Source organism: Tinamus guttatus, unplaced genomic scaffold (assembly GCF_059628265.1).
Source record: "Tinamus guttatus ecotype Peru unplaced genomic scaffold, ASM5962826v1 Tinamus_guttatus_pri_ptg000138l, whole genome shotgun sequence".
In the NCBI taxonomy this organism is placed as follows: Eukaryota; Metazoa; Chordata; class Aves; order Tinamiformes; family Tinamidae; genus Tinamus; species Tinamus guttatus.
In genome coordinates this window covers 235,020-256,111 of record NW_028288672.1, presented here as the reverse complement: position 1 = coordinate 256,111, position 21,092 = coordinate 235,020, and the positions used below count along the sequence as shown (strand labels likewise).

Here is a 21,092-nt window from a genome sequence, read left to right as displayed (position 1 = left end):
TACCCCATGAATGTTTTCAGGGAATTACAGGGCTATTCTTGAGTGAACATACAAAAAACTTATACCAATTTTATTAATGCACCATGCTGCAATTTTAAAGCTGTACCAAGATTCTTATTTGATGCTGTAGTTAATACAGTACAGTATGTCTTCAGTTTTGTTGATGCTAGCAAAAATTTTACAAACTGTACATGATTTGTGAGTAGACTGTGCCTGGAGCAAGGCCTCATAAAAAAAGATGTAGGAAGCATTTATAATACTCTTGTGAGCTCCATTATGCCTTTTCAGTGGATCATTCTGTCACAAAAGCTGTGACAACTTCAGACTTGAAAAGCATGTGATACTTGTAAAATCAGTCCATAAAAATCAATCTGAAAATATCAACAGTGACACACTCTAACTTCACTATTCTACATTCCTATCCTGTCTTCTGCTTATGATAAGGCTCTTCTCAAATTGTTAATATTTGAGACTGTAGACCACTTTCAACTAATTTTGATAGAGATCACAAAAATAATAAGTCTCTGAAAGTTTGGCATCAGGGCAGACTAAACAAATTGCTAATGATTAATTAATGCTTATTAGAATGCCTGCTGAGGGAAGAACTGCAGCTGGAGTGTCAGAAGGCAAATATAGCCTGCACAAACCACAGCTCATACTGTCAGAAGGCCAAATACAACAGGTAGGTTGTAGGTGAGAAGGAGCACATGATATGGCAGCGAGGGGAAGCAGAAAATGCAGGAGGGAACCAGATACATTAAGTCCTGAGAAGAACTGGGGCTCTTGGAGTTTTGGGTGACATTAAAGAAAACTAATCAGGATTGCAGAGAATAAAGAATATGGCTTCATTACTCCCACTGTTCACAGAAAGTTTTACAACTAAACCCCACACATTTGAATTTGTAATGTAATATACACTACATAACAAATTATTTTTACATCTGGTAACTGCAAATAAGTTTTTTTTCCAGCTAGATTATATGATTTTGGTTAAGCTTTATAGCACTGTAATGAAGATTTCCTTGAAAAGCCACATAAACCTTGATGTGCAGATATTTCATTCTTTACAACCTAACTATAATACCCTGCTAAGCTATGGTGCCAAGTTTTTATGCAATGCTTGGTTTCATGGCAGAATTCTTTATATGAATACAGACATTTCTATGGCAGATGTTTTGTGCATGTCTGTTTTTTGTTTCCTTTTAAAAAATTTGTTATTTCTATGCAAATTCCTGATACTTCAGCAATTTCATTAAAAACTGACAAATATGCTCAGTATTGTACCTTCTAATAGGAATAAGACTAAAAGACAAAATGCCTTGTCAGCAACTTCTGCAAAATTTTGGGAGACACTCAAAAATTGTTTCATTTTAAAGTTCATTAATTTGACATACTTAATATATATATGCAATATAAAACACGGCATTCCTAGCTTTTAATGAGATGTCTAAGTAACAGGCAATAATAATTTAATTTAATAATCAATTTAATAATTAAAGAGAAAACATATCTAGCCATTCATTAGAGCCTGGTTTTATTTGTTGAATCCAAAACAAGCGCATGCTAGTCACAGAATTACACTTAGAGGAAGTTTTGCTCAATTTTCTTTATATTTTCCGAAATGAAAAAATAAACTATAATTTCTGTGGTATGGAATGGGAGTGATTTTCTGCATTACTAAGTATATGCATTGGTCTCACTATAGCCAGCTGACAACACATCAGAACAGCATGACCATTTGAATAATGCAGTTAGAGATGCTTTCACACTCCTTGAGTGTAGCAGCTGGATAACATGCTACCAAAGTACTCTTGGCCTGACTCACTGGTATCATTACAAACATCTGCCAGGGAGCTTATATTCTTATCACATTTTAAAAAGGATGAAGCGATTAATGATGGAGATGACAGAAACACTGCAGTTCAGCAAAGCATGTATTTTGTAATTAGAGGTTCTAATAGCTAGCCTTATTACATACATAGATAAATTCATTCTTGATGTAATTCTATTGATTTCAGTGGAGTTAGTCACAGCAAGGATGAGAAGAACAAGACAGCAATTCACAAAGGAAAAACAGAGATGAAAGGAATTGTGCCTAATATAATAAAATGTACTGAAAACAGGATGACTTCCATGCTTTAAAAGTGCAAGTATATGTTTAATCTATGTACTCAAATAATAAATGAAATGGAGATGAAAGGGAAGGCTGTCCTCCTCCAGGTCAAATCATTGCAAGGAGAAAGAGCAACATGTGATGATTTGACTTAAAAATATAGACATAAAATGTGACTATAAAAATTAAGCTAGTCATCAAATTTACATGTTTCAAATTTTCCTCCCACAAATGCTTTTCACAACACTTCCCTATCCTGCACTAAGCACATTACCCCATCTCTCTATATATGCAAGTCTGATGCTCTGGATTTCCTGCAGTAGCCTAGATATGACAGAGCATGGGTTCAATTTTACTAATGGCTCCAAACTACTCTTTCACAAACACCAACTTACTATTGAAAGTCTGAGGAAAAAGCACTTTAATGATTATTTGACAAACAATACAATGAATGAGGCATGCTGACTAAATCCTTAGGTTAGGACATAAGCATTTAAGCCTGTGAAATCCAATCTTTCATATACCATGGTTTTCAAGGCTTTAATATATTAGGTATCACTGGTCTGAATTTTACATGTCAGTGAAATTTTTCCATGCTTAGAAATGACTATTCTGAGATGGACATGTAAAATTCCTGTTACACCCCAGATTTAGGTACCACAAAATGAACCACTAAGCCTCTAGAAGAAGTCAGAAAACATGTTCTCCCTACAGGCAATCAAGGATGATGACAACAGGTCCATTCATCTTTGCCTAACTAATGAACTAATGGTTAGACTATACATCTAGGAGGCAGGAAACCTGGGCTTTATAGCCTATTTAGAGCAAAGGAAATTGAATTCCTAGCTTCTATATTACAGGAGAATGCCATGATCACCAGGCAAATGACCTGAATCAGACAATTTTTCACTTCTCTTCCAAAAGTTAAGCCACTTAACTTTCCTTAAGCAAGGAATACAAATCATGAAATCTGATGGAGAGCAGTCAGGATAAAGCCTGTCCAAGCCCAGGAGATAAGACACTCAAAAAGGATTAAAACAAAAGCTACAGACTTATATCGCTGAAACATATATACACTTTTAAATTGTCATTGGATAAAAACTAGCCTGCAGAGATTTGAACTGTCTTCTAGAGATACCTAAGATGTCTATAGAGCCACTGGAAACACAAAACTCAATGTCCTGATGTAGATCTAGATAGGACTTATTTCTCTCTTTGAATAGCAAAGTTGGGCACATTAGCTCATGCTCTAGGCTCAGACACTATTTATGAATTCAAGTCAAATGTAACGATTCCCAGAAATAATTCTGATCATAAAGTTTTTGTCCTTGTCCAAGCTTCAGATGTACCAATCTCACAGGCCAAGTGAACTCATAGAATTGACTTGTATCTGATACCTTCCTAAACTAGAACAGTATGCCCTAAAACTGCAGCACATTACACAAAGGATATTCCCCTTTAACCCAGAGCAGGCCTGCACATTTCTCAGCTACAGAAATCCCTTATTTTGTGATTTGAGGTAGTATCATCCCTTAAGGAATGGCCAAATGCATCTCCAGCTTTATTACTTGCTTCATGCAAAAGAAAGAAATTACTACAGAGGTCTGCAAAATACAACTCCCAATAAAATCTATCAATCAGTGAATCTACATAACAAACATCACCATTCAACCTCATCCAATCCAGTCCAACTATCTTTAAAAGGGGTGACTGTCTTCTTTAAGGCCCATCTAGAGGGAGACAGATTAAGCAAGCTATCTGTACTGTTATGAGAACTATGTATCAGTTCCCCATGACCCCATAAACTTTTACATACAAGATATTTCTATCCTTAGAGAAAATCAAATTCTGTTTTAGCTGGAACAATTAGAGGATTTCTCTGCAGGAGAAAAACCAAACTTATCAGGGATTCTCAAGATTTTCATAGAGAAAAAGGGAGGAATAGAAAGGAAATAAAAAGTTCTCAGAGATCTGGTCTACATGAAATAATGTGATTTTCACATTATTTCAAAACAGGCAATTGGCCGTTTTGTTACTGTTGATTATTTCAAATGTATAGGAAGGGATTTCTTTCTTTTATGTCTCATTGATCAGAACTGGCTCTTTGCTAGCTGTCCTCAGCCATAATACCACGTGTCCATTTAGGTCTAGGAATATTGCTCCAACAGAGTCTTTTACCATAGCAACGTCTTGCTGCTTCCCAAATATAGCAAGATTATTTCATTGACTTCTATGCGACATTCAAGTTTCTTTACTGCTCCAGAGATGTCCAATATCCATCAGTAGAAATGAATATTTCTTCAGAAATCAATCAGTCACCACATTATTCACAGAGGGACTGCACTCAAGTTCCCAAGTATAATCTCTAGGCTTACAAATGTTCTAAAGGAAATAAGGAACAGTGAACCTGTATTAGAGAACAGAGAAGCTATTTTAAAGTCTCCATTACAGAATAGTACAGCATCCACCACAGTTTAAGATATATTCTTCCAAAAAAAGTACATTAAGGTATTCCCTGTGAGGGAAAGAAACTCTATGCCTGTATCTCAGGGACAACTTTCAGAATTCTTCAGTAAGTGCAAATGGGGAAGCATAGCGTTGTTAGATGAAAGAACTAACTAGGCATGCCCAGCAGCAGTTGCTGATGGTCCAGAATATATGGGAAGTGTGTAGATAAAGGTGGACATATCTCATTGGTTTTGGATCGAGATAATCGAAACTGCCATATATCTGAGTTACTTCAGTGCTGTTCCACTTTCTCTGTCACCTAAATCATGCATTCCCATCCCTTTCTTGAGCCAGCATTTGTACATGTGCAGCTCTGGAGGACTGCATTCAGGAAATTATGTAGCTGAAAACTATCTGGCTTTCCAGGCAGTTTTCAAGAAAACTTGGCTATCCAGGCAGTTCCCAAAGCACTTAGTGTCTGCCCAAGTGAAAGGCCAGCCATATATAACCAGGGGGAAGGGAGGACAGGACTGGGGCAGTCTGGATTTAGATTGGTTTAGGTTATCATGAAGCTGCACTCTTAGGTGAAAGAAAGGTCTGATTCCTCTTTATCTTGTTGCTTTGTTTTCCTGTCCTACCCTCATAGCTTGGTTTTATTCAGATTAGGCATCAGTCAGTCTTCACTTCCACACTTTGCACTTGGTTCCCTTCCAATCTCCTGCCTCAGCTGTGTAATGAGACTGCCCATCTCTACTGAAACACAGGTCTCACCACGATATTGTCCTGTTGCCTCTGCAAACTGCATTGCTTCCCTGCATCCCCCAGCATGATCATATGCCTATGAACAGGAAAAGTAGATGAGAGCAAATCCTCAGAGGCAGGAATTAACTGGATTGATAAACAATCAACATCACCCTTTAGGTCTAAATAACTAGTAAGGACATTTATAAAAAACAATATTTGCATTTTCAATTACTCTTAATTCCTAAACCTCTTAAAATATTAACTCAAGACTCAACTCAAAATATTAACTCCAAATTCAATGAGATAGGTTTTTAAGGTTTGTTGAACTTATGTTCACTGCTGGGGAAGCTGAGGCAGAGACATTTAGTGACTTACCCAAGGCCACAGAGGGAGTCACTGTCAGAGCCGGGATTAGAGCTCAGGAGTTTCTGGCTCCCAGTCCCAAGCTCAGACCACTAGACCATGGCCTCAGGACATTTCCAGCTGGTCTTCAGTCTAAAAAAAAGTAAATTCTCAGGTATGTTACAAATATGTAACATATATATATAAAATTATTTTTACTTCAAAAATTGAATGTAATTATATGAATGAGAGCACATTGCTGGTTAGTCAATGATGAAAAAGAAGCTGGTTCAACTTATCCAATTTATCTTTATCATACATCTGTGTCTGATAAAGATCTGCAAAAAAAAAAAAATCTTCATTTAAATAGCAGCCAGTGCAAACAACTATAGTATTTCTCAGGGTAGGGAACAAATTGCCTTTCCAACCCAGCCAGCATGTCATTTATATTAATGGCAAGGAATGCTAAGTTGCTCTGTGTGTAAGTAAACTCTATTAAGAAAGTCACGTCCCTTGGTGAAGTTAGATCCTTAGTAAATTTTACTAGCTAAGCACTGAGCTCCATGTCAGAGTAATTACACCTTTTATCCACTGTGAGCTCTCTCTTAGCTTCTTCATTTCTTAATTTCCCACTTCAGCTAATTTAGCAGTAAAATTGCAAAGGTTTAGAAAGGTTAGCTACTGAGGAACTGGCGCATGAATATTCTCTTAAGCTCCATGCATTGAAATCACATCATGTAGAAGAAGGAATTAATTAAGTAACAATTAGGTAGTGATGGATCATTGACAACATATATACACTTTGGTTCTAAAATTAATCTCCCCTGTAAAGCCAATGCATTGTGTATCTTCTCATTTAGACACTGGCAAGTTTTGTACTAGATATATAAAAGAGAAATAGTATCTCAAAAAAGAAAAAAAGATATATCTTCTGGCATTATTGAAACTACATACTTTTTTTTTTTTTTTTAAAGAAGGAACTGAATGAGGAAAGAAAATAGCAAAAGCAGAACAGTTTGTAAGGCAGGTGATTTTAAAGCGACTGTAGGGACATTTGCTATATAAAAGCACTTAGTGTCTTCAAAGTGCTAACAATTGTGTAGTATTCTCTTGCTTTCTTCTTTTACAAGCATCTTCTTTTACAAGTTGCCATATTGTTTCCTTGTATTGACAGTCAGCTGCTTAATATATAGAATGGCAGTTAGCCCAGTCAATCCTCAATTCTAAAAGCCTTTTAGCAGATGAAAAATCCTTGGTTCATTCACACCTTGTAGAAAGGATGACAGGGCAGAAGTGACATCCAGATCCATTTAGAGTATACTTTGAGTCTGATTCTCCTTTGCCTTGCACCTTGTGTAGTCATTTATAGCTGTGCAAAGTGAGCACAAAATGGACATAAAACACTGCTACCCATGTGAGGAGAGAATTTCGATTTGGTTGCATTATTTCCAGAGGTGATTACTAAAAGTGCCAGGCATTGAAAAAAATCTGGCTCTGCATAGAAAGCCTAAATAATTTTGACACAAAGCACAGAGTGGCAGCAGCACTTTCCAAACAACTTAGGAAATTGCACTTTCGCTTTGGAAGAAAAAAATGGTATTTGCATTTGCTGTTTGCTTGGTATTTTCATATGGAAAAAAATGAAAAAAACATTAAAGACATAAAGACATTATGGAAAAAGAATCATCTTTTTTTATATTTTTTTCAGAAGTACAGTTAACTTGATGACTTCTCACACTAAAAAAGACTCATCTCCCAGACCGGATCTCCACTAGTAAGTACTACCTTTTCATGTGCTACTTCTAATACCAATACTTAAAAAGTTGTACTTCTACATGGGCGTCTGAAATGAATGCAAAGCTGGTGTTGTCACAACAGCTGCTCTCAGTCCATCAGAGTTCAATACTGTTCTGCCTTTAGCATGCCTTAGGTAGCAAATGATTGTCCTCAGCATTTACCAAACAGTGATATCTCTGCTATATTACACAGACCCCTATGATAATGCAAGACCTACTGCTAGGTATCTTCGGGATATAAATAAACATTAGCAGGAAGGGCCTGTAAATACTAGGTTAAGAACTATATCAAAATTGAAATTAAACAAATCAAGGACCTCATACTTCTATCACTGGAGATGTGATCAAGAATTATTTCCTTTGAATATTAGACATTTAATGTGTAGTAATTCAATTAATATATTTGGACATCAACTACCCCGTGGTTCCTGGGACCATTTTCCTGGCCCATCCCAGGGCACTGCTAATCATTTCTGCTATACTTAGACACTAGTATTGACCCAGCAATTCAGGTGTGTTGATTAGGATCAAAAATAAAAGTTACTTGACTGCAACAGCAGTTACTCACCCAAGAGTATTGCTATAAGAAATAACATCTCTTGGTATTTCTGTTTAGTGTGTTTAGTCTTTTATTTTTAATGGGTTTTATCACAATCACATCAGGTTAATGTATTAATGAATTTCCCCAAACTTCCCTTATCCTTCAACCAAGCAGCCATAGACCAAACATGCATTTCTGATTTTAGTAACAGTGCATTGCAACTTGGTATTATTTATTATTTTTCTCCCCCCACACACCCTCTTTCTGAATTTAGAGCTTTTTGAAACACTATGAGTTTCTGGTTTGGCTTGGTTGAAATGCACTCTGTGTGTGTGTGTCTGTATGCACAATACCAACTGTTGAAAGATGCTTGAAGTTAAATCAATGTTTATGCTCAGAGCGGCTCTGCAGCTGGCTCTTGGGCTGAATCTCTCTTCACCAAGGCCAGTTATGTCTCCATATACGACTGTTTAATAATACTGCACTTGACATAGACATAATTTTAACATGATGAGGCATGACTGATTTTGTTTATGTTAATCAAAATAATAAGTAATTCCACTCATATTAGCAGTAATAAAGAGCCACACAAACAACCAAGAGTTCAGAACTGGGTTTCTGGTTTTAAATCTGAAAGGATATAAACTGAGTTTGAATCACTTCATTAAAGACGGATACTAAAGCATAGGTCCTCTGCCTGCTTACATTACTCAGTCATGCCATTAACATAAAACATCAAAAAAAGAACTGTAATGATGATTGGAAATCTGCCACAGTACATGAATTTTCCGCTTCACCTTTCATATAAATAATACCTCTGAATTAATGTGATTTAAGATAGTATTTTTGGTATGTCAAAGTTATCCTAATATTAGGTCTTTTCGTCCTTGGAAGTTGATGTTACTATTCCAAATATTTATTTCCTACATTTGTTTTTATATCACCATTACATAACTTGAATGAAAAAGATCTAAAGGCAAACAATATTTAAGCAACACCTCGGAGACTGAGTTACTTTTGCAGTGCTGTCAGTTAAGTAAAGTATGTCTGACAAATACAGGAATATCAAACAGTGATCATAATTCATAAAGTTTGCTTTGTAGATATATTATAACATATCACCAAATCTTTCATTTTTGAAAGTGAAAACATGCTAATTTTCCAAAATAAAGACATTCTAAAACAATAAAGGTTTTGCACTAGGGACTATCTTCTGCTCAGGAAGAAAAAAAAAAAAGTGTTCAGGGAATGATGGGCCTTAGTTTAGTCCTCACTAAAGTAGTTTATGGTAGAATGGCAAGTAGAGTTTAAGAACTTGAACTTGCACTTATTTAAATATGGGATCAGGCACCCTATAAACTTTTTTTTTTTTTAAAAAGACAAAATATTATAGGGAGAAAATATTATCTCAAGAGGTCTAGAAAAAAGTTTCTGTATCATTACTGTTAAGATATTTTATATTTTTTGAAGTCAAAGAATTACTACTGTCTGAGAATATTTTCTAGAAATCTAAGCCCCCAGCAACTATCACTGTCATATACACTGTCAGCTTCACTACAATTTCTTCAAGTACAGGACACGACACCAGATATTTGAAGGTTTTAGTACCAAACTAGGACCAAAAGGAAGGTAAAAGAATGACTCTCTTATGTTTTCTTTAGGTCTTGCTTATTGCCTCATTAAAAGCTGAAGCTCTGTCTGTGAAACTTGCTTTTTCAGCATAGGAGGAATAGCAAAATTATTTCTTATCTAGTTTCTGAAGAAAACTTTCTTTTCACCCTGCTGGACTGAACTCATGGGTTCCCTATCCTTCAGCATAGGAGAATTCTTGCACAGTAAAGCAAAAGGACTCATTTTTCTGCCTGAAAATAAGTGTTTTATAAACCACTGATCCCTTTCAAGTAAACTTGTACATAATTGCCATTCTTAGCATCTGTGGGAATTATACATGTTTCCTGTCTTTGAGTTAGCATGGGTATGCATTTCAGTGAACCCACTTGGACACATAATTTAATTAATTAATTTAAGACAGCAGACTCTACATATCTGTACTGAAACATGATTTAAAACCCCTCTATTTTTCAGTGAACTGCAGTGAAGAGAAACTTAAGAAATACAGAAAGACAAGTGGCCTACCGTGGTTGTCTTTATCCGTCCCCCTGGTTGTGTGCAGGTCCAGCCTGATTTATTGATTAGCAAATCACAGCCTTCTCCTTCTAAACATGGAAGCATTTCACACCACTGTTTTGTTTTGATAATTCGTGCTGTGGAAGAGAAAAACAAAAACAGTTGGCAAAAGGGTTCCCATTTCGCTTATCTCTGAACACTTTCTCATTAGAGTTGACTATTTTCATCATCTGATAATGCAGCCATAGGTTATGATGTAGACAGCCTGAGGCAATTTACAAAATTATTTACAACACCTGCTGTGCCAAACAGTTTCATAATAAAAATAGGAGTTCAAAAAACAACAGCAAAACACAAGGCAGCCCTTGTGTAAGCAGAAAGAACATAAAAATCAGCTAATTTTCTAATTACATGCTCCCTCCAGTTGGTGAACTATTGCTGAGTGTGCTAACAACTGAAGAGGAATTGCTATTACTGATCATGATGGTATCCAAAAGAGATTTAAGCTGAGATCCAGTGTGTTAGACCCTGCACAGACTTGAACAGACACTTCTTATCCTGAAGAACTTAAGGAGTAAACAGACGTGAGAGACGCAGGGGTGAGAGAAGAGCTATAATACACAAGTGGAAGGAAAAGTGAAAGGGAGTGACTGTGAAACTGTGATAATCACAGCAGTAGGAATGGGTAATGGCAGGAATGAGGAATGCAAGAAGGACAAGCATTGAAGGAAATGAAGGTTAAGAAACTGTGGGGAGGGAGACAGCAAGCAGAGGGAAAAAGACTGAAGCATAAACCTTATTATGCTGTTATAACAGAGGAGGGGATATCGCCAAGAACTTTCCTGACTGCAAGGTGTCATGTTGGGTGCTTGGTGGCTCCCACTAGCACCTAGTGTCTCTGGCAAGCTGTTTCTGCAGAATGTCAAGGTCACATAGCAGGCAGTCTGGGAGCAACAGAGCTCCGACTGCATTAAACACGTTCGAGAGGAGCTTGTAGGCACAGATTTTTTTTCCTCAGAGAGGGACAGCAGGGCAGAGGGTAGTTTTGTGAGAGTACGTGTGTGTGTGGTCTGTTCTGTAGTATCTGAATGCCTTCTGGCAGAGTATGGAGCATTATAACTAACATATAACATTTCATCATTCTTTCATTCTGTAGCTGAAGTCAAGAGTTTCTGGTAGAGTGTTGAGTCTGGGATGCATATACACAAATGCACCCGCTTGAACAGTGCACTGCGTTCATGCTACATGATACAAGGACCCCCAAACACTGCATCTTTCACTGAGACTAGAATGAGACAAGGTTCTTAGTGCACAGAAAATTGACCACAGCTCCTTCAGAGATCATCTCAGTAGTCTTGGGCTTCACTGCAAGAACGCTTAGCCACCCTAATTTCTTCAAAACGGTGTTCAAGCACGAAAGGGCAGAACAACACAGATATTGCACACATGGGGACACCGACTAGGCCTTCCCCTACGGTGAGGTGTGACACCATTCTCATGCAGCATATTTCAGCAAACACAAACCCAACCCAGAAAAAAAAGATGCACAAGGGAAAATGTTCAGCAAGATAACTGTAAAAGAAGCTTTTGATGCTCCAAATTAACCTTGGGTCCAAGGAGCTGAAGAGCGGCCTTTTTAACCTTGCGGCAGATCCAGCTCTCCCTGCTCACCTGAACGTGCGATTCAGTATCACTATTTCCCTGACTTCCTCTGTCTGAAACTACTTAAGAATACAATTCCCAGCGCCACTAGAACATGGCAACAAATAGAACTATAATTTAAAGTCTTTTAATAAAATCCATTCCAATATTTTGACGTGAACAACTTGCGTCCTCAGTCCCAGTACGATTGCTGGTGAGCTCTAGCAACATAATGAACACTGATTTATTTCAGTGAAAGCTCCATCTGAAATTCATATTAAGATTTTCATTATAAAAAACACTTTAGCTTCCAAACCTCTACATAGGAATTTGCACTGATCATTAGGCAATATATACCGCTGAAGGAATTACTCCCAAACAATTTTCATAACCACAATTTTTTTTTTTGAAGGAGATCCACTAAGTTATTGTAACACATACTACAAATCTGGATTGCACTTGGGGTCCATTGGCATTAATCTACCACAAACTGGATTGTAGAATTTTTCAAGGGTAAAATCTCCTATGTATAGCTAATATTCTCAGCCTTCCTGAGGGAAGGCATGCATCTAGCTGAATGCTTTACAGAAAAAGCTCAGTAAATTAACAACAAGCCTTGCCTACCTGGATTCATATATTTTGCAATTCACGTATCAGAATAGCTATTTTTAGCAATGTCTCAACAATATGAAGGATCACTAAAAAATGTATAGTCAGTTAAACTGCAAAATGCATATTAATTGCCTCTACTCTTTCAGGTGGGAGGTTTTCCTGGAAATATAAATTTAACTAATTTTGAAAAATACTTCTCTCCTCCAATAATTCCTCTTGGTGTGTGTGCTTGGTTGCTTTCTGAGAATGGATCTATCTGTTATACCACAAATACATGGAGTCCCTGCTCTGGGTATTGGCTATTTCCACACAAATTTGGAACCCACCAAGAGCATCTAACTGAACATAAAATCTAAATAATTTCTGTGTTAAATGCACAGGCTAGCCATGCATTTAGGCCATGAGAATTCAAGTGTCTTATTGCTGTGGGGTGAGGAAACCTACACAGCTCAGCTGGTTTAAAGTTTATCAGGATCAAAGCAGTTTATAAATTTATTGGCAGGTAAACAGCAATAATTAAACTATACATTCAGGAACAGCCCTAAACAGCACTAAACACTGACCGCAATACGTGACACTCACGGTATGTTAACAGACACATAACAGTGGTATGTTTGTCCCACAAATACACACACACAAACACAATTTACACTCCTATTCCCCTCTTACCAGGCTTTGCTACCCAGACCATTTGCTAAGAGTGGGCCTTACAGGCACCCTTACGTTGCTATAGAAACTGAAGCTTTTATAGCTACGGTATCTTCTCTTAAGCTCATGCTTAAGCACAGTTTTAAAGCACAGGCCAGAGCCATCTCTATGGCATTATGTCCTGCATTTTGGCTTTTAGGTTTGCCCATTATAGCAGAATGTCACAGTGGAGCAAAATATATAATATACAGAACAAAGCATAGAACAATTTTATCAGTAGAGCATCAAGGATTTTCATCAGTAATTTAAACTGAGTTACACTAGTCAAAGCAAAGGAATACAATGTATTTCCTGAGGCAGTACCGTTGCATTTTCACTGTGTATATTCACGAGGGGTGAAATTCAGCCCTGTGCAGACAGACAGCAAAAAGACTATCAGACTCTTGGAAACCACTCCAAGCGCCATTATAAAGAATTAAGTGGCACTTAAATGATACATAGGCCTTGTGCAGATCTGCTGCAGAGGACTGAATTTCATCTTAAGAATCTGATCTGACACTGCTTTGCGTTTCCTAAGAAGGGCTGTGCCCCCTCACTTAAGCTGAAGCTAATGGGAACCGACGGTGCTCGGCACATGGTAGAGCCGCTTTCTTGGATGATGCTGTTGGAACTGGGGAACAAATGGAGCCTGTCCAAGGGCTTCTCATACAAACTGTTCGGATGGGTTCCAGGCAGGCAGAGGTTACAGTGACATGATGACAAGATCCCCGTTAAAGTGTTCTTAACTCTTTTATATAATAGAACACTTTGCAATGGATTTTCAGTTACTTGTTAAAAAGAAAAAAGGCTCTGTCTACAATCAGGATATCCCCGTTTCAGAATGCTTGACTCAGAAGTGTGTTTCAAAGCATCCTGGATGATTTTTTATTTTTTTAATTTTCTTCTCACACATTTGCCGTTCATTCAGTCTGTTATGAGCTGCTGCATTTCACAATGCAACAGTATGATCTTTTTTGTGACATCAAAAAGAGAGATAAATCTTACTCAGCAGCAGAAAATGCAGAAGCTTGCAGCCATCTAAAAACATGTTGCACTAGAACATGGGAAGATTATTACGCATAGGCAACTTGGTAATTAAAAAAAAAATTACTTTCTCATTGAATAAGAATATTAGTATAAACATCATTTGGCAGATTGATTTCAGAACACACAGTACTCCTAGACATGAAAACTGACATGTAACTGTTAGCATATCATAATGAAATACATACTATAGGAAGCTAAAGAAAGAAAGGAAAGTTGTTATAAGCCAGTTTGTTAGCTAGTTTGTAAGCTAGTTCCAGATGCCTGAAGTAGAGGAGCTGTTGAATATAACTATGGATGTCCTCCTTCAAAATATTTTCTCTGATAACTTATAGCTCTTAAAGATAGTCTAGGAGAAAATATATATATATATGTTATTTTCATCTACTACTGCACTATTCTTCTCTTTGAACTTTGAAGAAAACTAATCAGCATAGCTGATTCCCATAGCTGATGTAGCTAGACAAATGTATTTATCCTAATGATCTCCTTTCTATTTAACTCTGAGCAGGATCTAATACTCCATCACTTCCAACTCATCACTGGTTTCCATCATAACCTCTCTGTTCTCTGTATCTTATGTTTTTCTTTTTTACTTTTCCATGTTATTTAGGTGTAACCCGTCTCCTCTGCTAGATTCAGAGCAAATGTATGTTCACTTATTAAGGATTCCAAATTATGTAGAACTTTTTAACTTTACTGACTTTAAATTGTGCCTGGTAAATAATGATTATTGTCCCCATTTTGTAGAGAGGTTAATCAATTTGCCCAGGCTCATACAAGTTTGCTGCAGCAGCGGAAGCAAAACCTCTTCGAGGTCTCAAAATTCTTGGTGGTTACTAGCAAGGAGACCTTTCCCTGCTCCATTTTTCCTTCAGAAAGACAGCATGTTTTAATACATATATATGAGAAGTTAAACAATGAAAACAATTTTTTTGCAAAGTAATAGGCTTCTAAAACCATGTATCAGTTAAATTGTGTCAGGAAGAAAGAGGCCAGTAGAAACACAAACTGGATCACGGTACTTTAATAAGACATTGCAATCATGAACTGTCTTTAGAGCAGCAATTTGACTGTAAATGTATGTAAGCCCCAAACATTAATCTATTTTACTATACAACAAGGAAACATTACAAACCTTAGATACCTTTTACAGCAGGCATTCTGCCCCACTTACAAAATTGGAAGCAGTGTTAATTCACAAAGACTTCGCTTGTGTCAATTATTTATAGGGCATCTAAACGGAAGACTATTTAATCTTAGGAACAGCAATATAGCAATGTCTAGATACCCATTTTGTCATTCTGCTCTTGCTGTTAAGTTTGCGAGGGATACTTGAGCTGAAGTGGCAAAATGTGTAGAAAAAGTGATCCTGCAGGCAACAACACACTAACTACAAATTAACATTGAGTAACTAGAGGAAGAGTAAAAGATTTAAAGATCAGGCAGAGGCTTTTTGCCTTAGCTCATCCCGACTCTTGTTATCAATAGGAGAAAGATCTTACTGCTTTCCCCAGTTTTGAATGAGAGTCCTTCAATATTAATCTGCTTATTGTAAAAGGATAAAAGAGTTGATTTACCATAACTAGTACAGATGACATCATGCAAGATGCATATTCATGAGGAGCAAGTCTTGACTACATCCAGGTTAGGCGAACATCTGTACCATCCCAAGCTAAGGCTGCCTAAGGGGCACCTCTGCTACAAATACGAATCATTCTGTAGAATTGAGCCATAACATGCGAGGTTGCTCAATTAAGCTGTGTCTATATAGGAACTTATTCATTAACTACATCAGTATAGACAGCACAGTCCAAAATATCATAATTGATTACTAAATCCTCAGAACACAAAACAGAAGCTAAAAGAATACAAATGCAAAATATAAATAAAAATAAAAACAAAACAAACAGAAAAGAACAAAAGCTGAGGTATAACCCAGAGTCAGGGATCATTCTGATGAAATTAAACAAATCTTGTCTTCTTTCCTGATGGTGCCTCCAAATAGCAAAATTTCCTCATTATGATGTCTCAAACAATAAACAAATACACAAATGATAAAAATTAACACAAGAGATTAAATGTGCAGGAAGACAAGATATCTGACCTTTTGTAGTGTATAAACAAGCATGTATTTTCCTGGCCTCTACCTCTGTAGCTCATCTTTGGAGACCTAACACTATGTGACTCAGTGATCAAATGATAAGTATCTTACATTTGGCTACATCCAGTTTTTCAGACATTTCTATGAAAGAAACAATATTCTAATAAGGAAAAAAATCTTATAAATTAGTTTCACAGTCAGCTTATGCCCGTTTCCATTTTAAATTCCAACAGCCAATTTTCTTCCCCATATAATTGCTCTCATTTGAGATTGTATATCTCTGTTCATCGTCAGCTCCCTACCCTTTCTCTGGCAATTACTACAATTGCTTAGAAGGAAGAGTAATTTAGCAAATATACCCCATATTTTTCAGCTGCTTATAAAGCAATCTAACAGAAACATACATACAGACACACACATTCAGTATCATTTGATCTCACAGGATCATAACAAGCATCCTGAGACTATCAGTGCCTGAGGATATAAGAAACTCTAGGTATCTAAATACAGATAAAAGCTGCACATTTTAGACTTTTCTTTGAATGCATTATGTATGCTGCTAGCCTCTTCTCATCTGTTTCTAACTAAATAGGCAGCCTGGCTCCCAACACATGCGTGGAGTTCAGTGTGCGCCTGAATACCCAGAGCTGCACAGACCCACTAGTTTTCAATCTGTGAATGATCTAGTGCTGCTTTGTCTGTGGGTAGTTAGCATTTGCTGTCTAATAAGGGATGCTAATTGAACACCTACCCCTAGAGAAAGTCTTTGTCGGGACTCCGTGTCTTCTCTTTCTGTCCCCTGCTGTTCTGCTCTGCTGTATTCAATTAGTGTGCTGGAAGCAAAGTAAAATTTGCTAAAAATCGGATCTGTGATATGCCAGCAGAGAAGCCTTCCGAGATCAGGTTTTCATCACATTCCACTTTGCTGCCAACACACGCGAAACAGCAAATTTAACAGGAGAGGGACAGCAATTTTAGTACCAAAGAAGACAACAGCAAAGGATAGAGACAAGGGAGAGACATAACGGAAAGTAGCAAGAAAACAGATAACAGAAAATAGAAAAAAAAGAACACGACAAGAAAGGAAGGAAAAAGAGGACAGCTCAGGACAAAAACAGCTACTGAGGCAGCTAAGGTGAAAAGCCTACACAGCTCATTCAGTGAAGTCAGTAGGGCAATATGGGTAAGTGGAGGCTAAGAAACAAATCAACTTTTTTTTTTTTTTTTCTTCTTTTAAGCACACCAATTCAAGTTTTCCTGATATATGCAGAATAGCGCAGTGGAAGTCTCGATGCGTTGCACTTAAAGGAAGAATGTGAAAGTACTGTGCCGATAGATACTCCTCACCACATGAGTATCTTGGGTGTTGTGTAAAGCACCCAAGTAGTGCACATATAAAACTGGGAAGCTGTGGAGGAGGAGGGAGGACCCCAAGAATTGCAAGCTTTGAGTATGTGCAAATCATGGTCAGTAGAAAAAAACAAACAAACAAACAAACAAACAAAAAAAACCAACACCCTAAAAACAGCACTCCTGATGTGGCAGCACTACATTTTTTTGCATGGACAAGCAGTGAGAATCTACGTGCATTAGAAATGAAATCAGTTATTCTTTAATCCCTTAAAGGCAGTTCTGATAAATGCAGTCAATATTCCCTGTGTGCATTCAAGGGAGAAGCATTTAGCAGATTGGTTCTCCTCTGGCCCTCGCTGCCGTTGGTACTTTCCCAGTCCAGTGCCAGCTTGTGCACTGCTGCTGTGTGTGACATGGTGGTGACATTTTTCCTTTGCACTGAAAGACATAGTAATTCTCCTGTTCTCAAAGGCTTTCTTTGTCAGCACCCACAGCAATGGGAAATTTTGCCCTCCTTCGCCATGTGTGCAAGAATAGAATATGCAAGCAAATCGATCTGAAATATGAGTTATCATCACTACGACGGGTAGCAGACCAACAGCTACTCCTATATGAATGATTTAAAGTCTTAGAAAAAGAAACTCAGCCACAAGACTGTACTTACAACATACCCCCCATGATCTATTCCTCTATTTTATATGACTAGATGCTGTGTTGCAGAAAATTCTAATCCCTTTTGGATCAGCCTGTGACTTTTTGTTTTGATCCAATAGTACAAATAAGCTACAGTTACGCTACAGATTTTAAGATAAATCAATGCTGCCATAATAAACATTCAGAAAACTCTTAACAAATAAAGCAGATGAAAACAAAGAGGTAGGAAGGTAATTACATGAGATCACCCTTCACAGTGAGAATACGATGAATATAATCAGGTGTGATTCTTCTGAAACTCACGAAACACAGTATATATCTGTGTTACATTTCTTTGTCAGCTCCCCACTAAACTTGCCACAGTGATGGTAATCATAGAGGTGATGAGCTCTAGATAGCTTGGAAACTGGCTTTTTGTCATGACTTCTGCTTTCATTTACCAGTGTTTTACCAAGAGGAGTGCAAACGGGTTTAAATACAGCATCAATGTTAATTTACACAGCATGCCATCAAATGCTAAGCTGTCAATGGGAAACTCTTTTACACATGGTTGTGATACATGTGGACAGTTCTGTCAATCACAAATCTGTCAGAAAGCAATCTGACATCACGACTGTGCAGACCCTGCTTTCTGACTGGCATATAAAGACATGATTTCATTTAGTGTTGCTTTTCATATAAACATAAGATGTTTCTATTCCTTTCTTAGGACTTATACTACATGAAACTTGGATTTTTTCCCTTCCTTTTTTTGTGCTTAATTTGGATAACATCTACCCCCAAAACTGAGCAAAGATTTCTTTGTTTTTGTCTTAGTATCTGAAAAACAAATATCAAATTGATATCTGATCAAATGACTGTCTTACATTTTATGTAAGGTTTCTATTTTAAGAAGACACATAATGCATTCCATTTTGAAATTCCAGCTAATGTGGGGATGTTTTTACTTTGTATGTGTAATGTAAAACACACAGTATCTAATTTTCAAAGATGCATCAGATTTTGCTTCATAAAAAATCTTCAAATGAATTACAATATAAAATTGTACTACAATAAAAAGGAGCCAATGATTAGAAGGAATAAATGGTCTCTCTTTCTTCATCTAACAGCAAAACTTTATTTATTGAAACATATCCAGCAAATCTATGAACACCCATAGAAGGTTATTTAAAGGCCAGTATTCTCCCTCTCTCCACCATCATTAGAAGATACCACTCAACATTTCCAAAAATATTTCTGTGAAATCAGACAATTGGTTATAAAGTGGGAGAGGATAAAAAAAGAGGTGGGGGGAAACATCTGCCATGCGATTGCTCATATGACACAGCCACTCTGATGTCCAGCGGGAGCCCTGAGCTCTTCAAAAGCAGCATGCTGGTTTGGCCAAAGGACACAGGAAGAACATATATAATAACTGTTGAGTTTCTTTTCTACATGTTATGGACACTAGAAATAAGGTGCTATAAACACATTTGCTTCTGCAGCAGCTTCTGAAATTGTTAAAAATTAGACTGACAGACAAAAAGCAGTTGACAAAGACAGGCCACTGAAAGGTTTAACCTATGTTTCTTTATTGCCCTTTTCTTTACACTGTGATAGAATCATAGATTTTAGGGACAGAAACAACCAATAATACTGATCTAATCTGATCTCCACCATAATGAAAGCCATAATTTTTAACCCAGCAATTCCTATAATAACCTCAGTAATTTCTGATTGAGGTAAAGCATACCTTTTAGAAAGATATCCTCTACTGATTAACAAAGAATGATCACTTCTCTACTAACTCTTATGGCAGCCTATTAAATGTGCAAGGGCAAAAGTCCTCTGTTCCTTAGACTTCAGTGTAATTCCTATGAAACTCCTTCTTAACTCTCATAGGAGCATATTGGTCTCCCACTACTAAACCCTGCATAGCTGAGGGGTGTGCTTAACAAAACACTATGTGTTCCTAAAGATAAATCAGGTCAAATTTATATCTCCTACTATTGCTTTTTTTTCCCTTTTACATAGAAAAGTATATTCAATAATAATAATCACAAAAATATTAATGCATGCTGTGTTTGAAGTGTTTTTAAAAATGACAAACTGACTTTGGTTTTATAATTGTAGTTCTACCTCTTTAATATATGATTGTAAGAAAGTTAGATACTTCACCTGCAGAAATTGTCATTGTTCCTTCTAATAGCAACCATCTGCAAATGCTTTCTCAACACACTCTGGCTGACAGAAGCAATGGGCAAGCCTTACCGGAAATATTTGTATTCTCTAACAATATGAACAGCACCAAGTTTATAAGTCTTGACATAGGCAAAACCTGCAATGGGTTTCTGGAGGGTTCCTCTTGATAAAGTGCTACTTGACCAAGCTACTTGTAGATTAAGAAACCGTAACTGCTAATTCTCCCTGCCTCTCTTCAGTACAATACTGAATTACCTGTATCTTTGTGTAGTTTTGTCTTTTTACTATCAGGTAAAGGTGAACCATATTTTAAGAGGTTTTCTAAGTTCACCAACAAATACAAAATAATCCAGATAAGAAATAATGATGATTATAGAAATAAAGATAGCAGTATGATATACAGTAGTAATGATTTCAAATATATGGATTAGCTGGGACTTCAAGCCTGCTGGAGATTTATGCCTTGCTTTTGTTTCAATGGGGGCAGAGGACAAAAAAAAAAGGGGGGGGGGTGGAAAGAATTTATTTGGCAGCAAATCACTCAGCAATTTTTCTGTGATGTAAATGTGATTTTTTTTCCGAGTTGTAGTGGACACTAAGCCGTAACACTGCATGTATTATATGCATGATCTTGACTACTTGAGTCTGCACAGCCTGTTCAAAAACAGACTGCCAAAATGCCAAAGACTTTCTTTCACTCCCAGT

The 21,092-nt window shown here is 37.0% G+C and overlaps 1 protein-coding gene and 1 long non-coding RNA gene across 6 annotated transcripts in view; one reads left to right on the top strand and one right to left on the bottom strand.

Annotated features, from left to right (window-relative positions):
* TAFA5 (TAFA chemokine like family member 5) overlaps positions 1-21,092 on the bottom strand; it is a 281,468-nt gene that overhangs the window by 64,005 nt on the left and 196,371 nt on the right. For 2 of the 4 annotated variants that reach the window (XR_015913211.1, XR_728821.2), the window contains exons 3-4: positions 10,121-10,248; positions 5,681-5,800 (exon numbers count right to left, since the gene is read on the bottom strand). Coding sequence is in view for 1 of the 4 variants with exons in the window: in XM_088521906.1 (XP_088378032.1) it covers positions 10,121-10,248 (128 nt within the window). In the remaining 3 variants the exon portion in view is untranslated. The remainder of the gene's footprint in view (positions 1-5,680; positions 5,801-10,120; positions 10,249-21,092) is intronic. The other 2 variants (XR_015913212.1, XM_088521906.1) reach the window with 1 other exon arrangement.
* The window catches only part of LOC148595234 (uncharacterized), a 684,188-nt gene that overhangs the window by 622,040 nt on the left and 41,056 nt on the right, over positions 1-21,092 (top strand). The window lies entirely within an intron of this gene.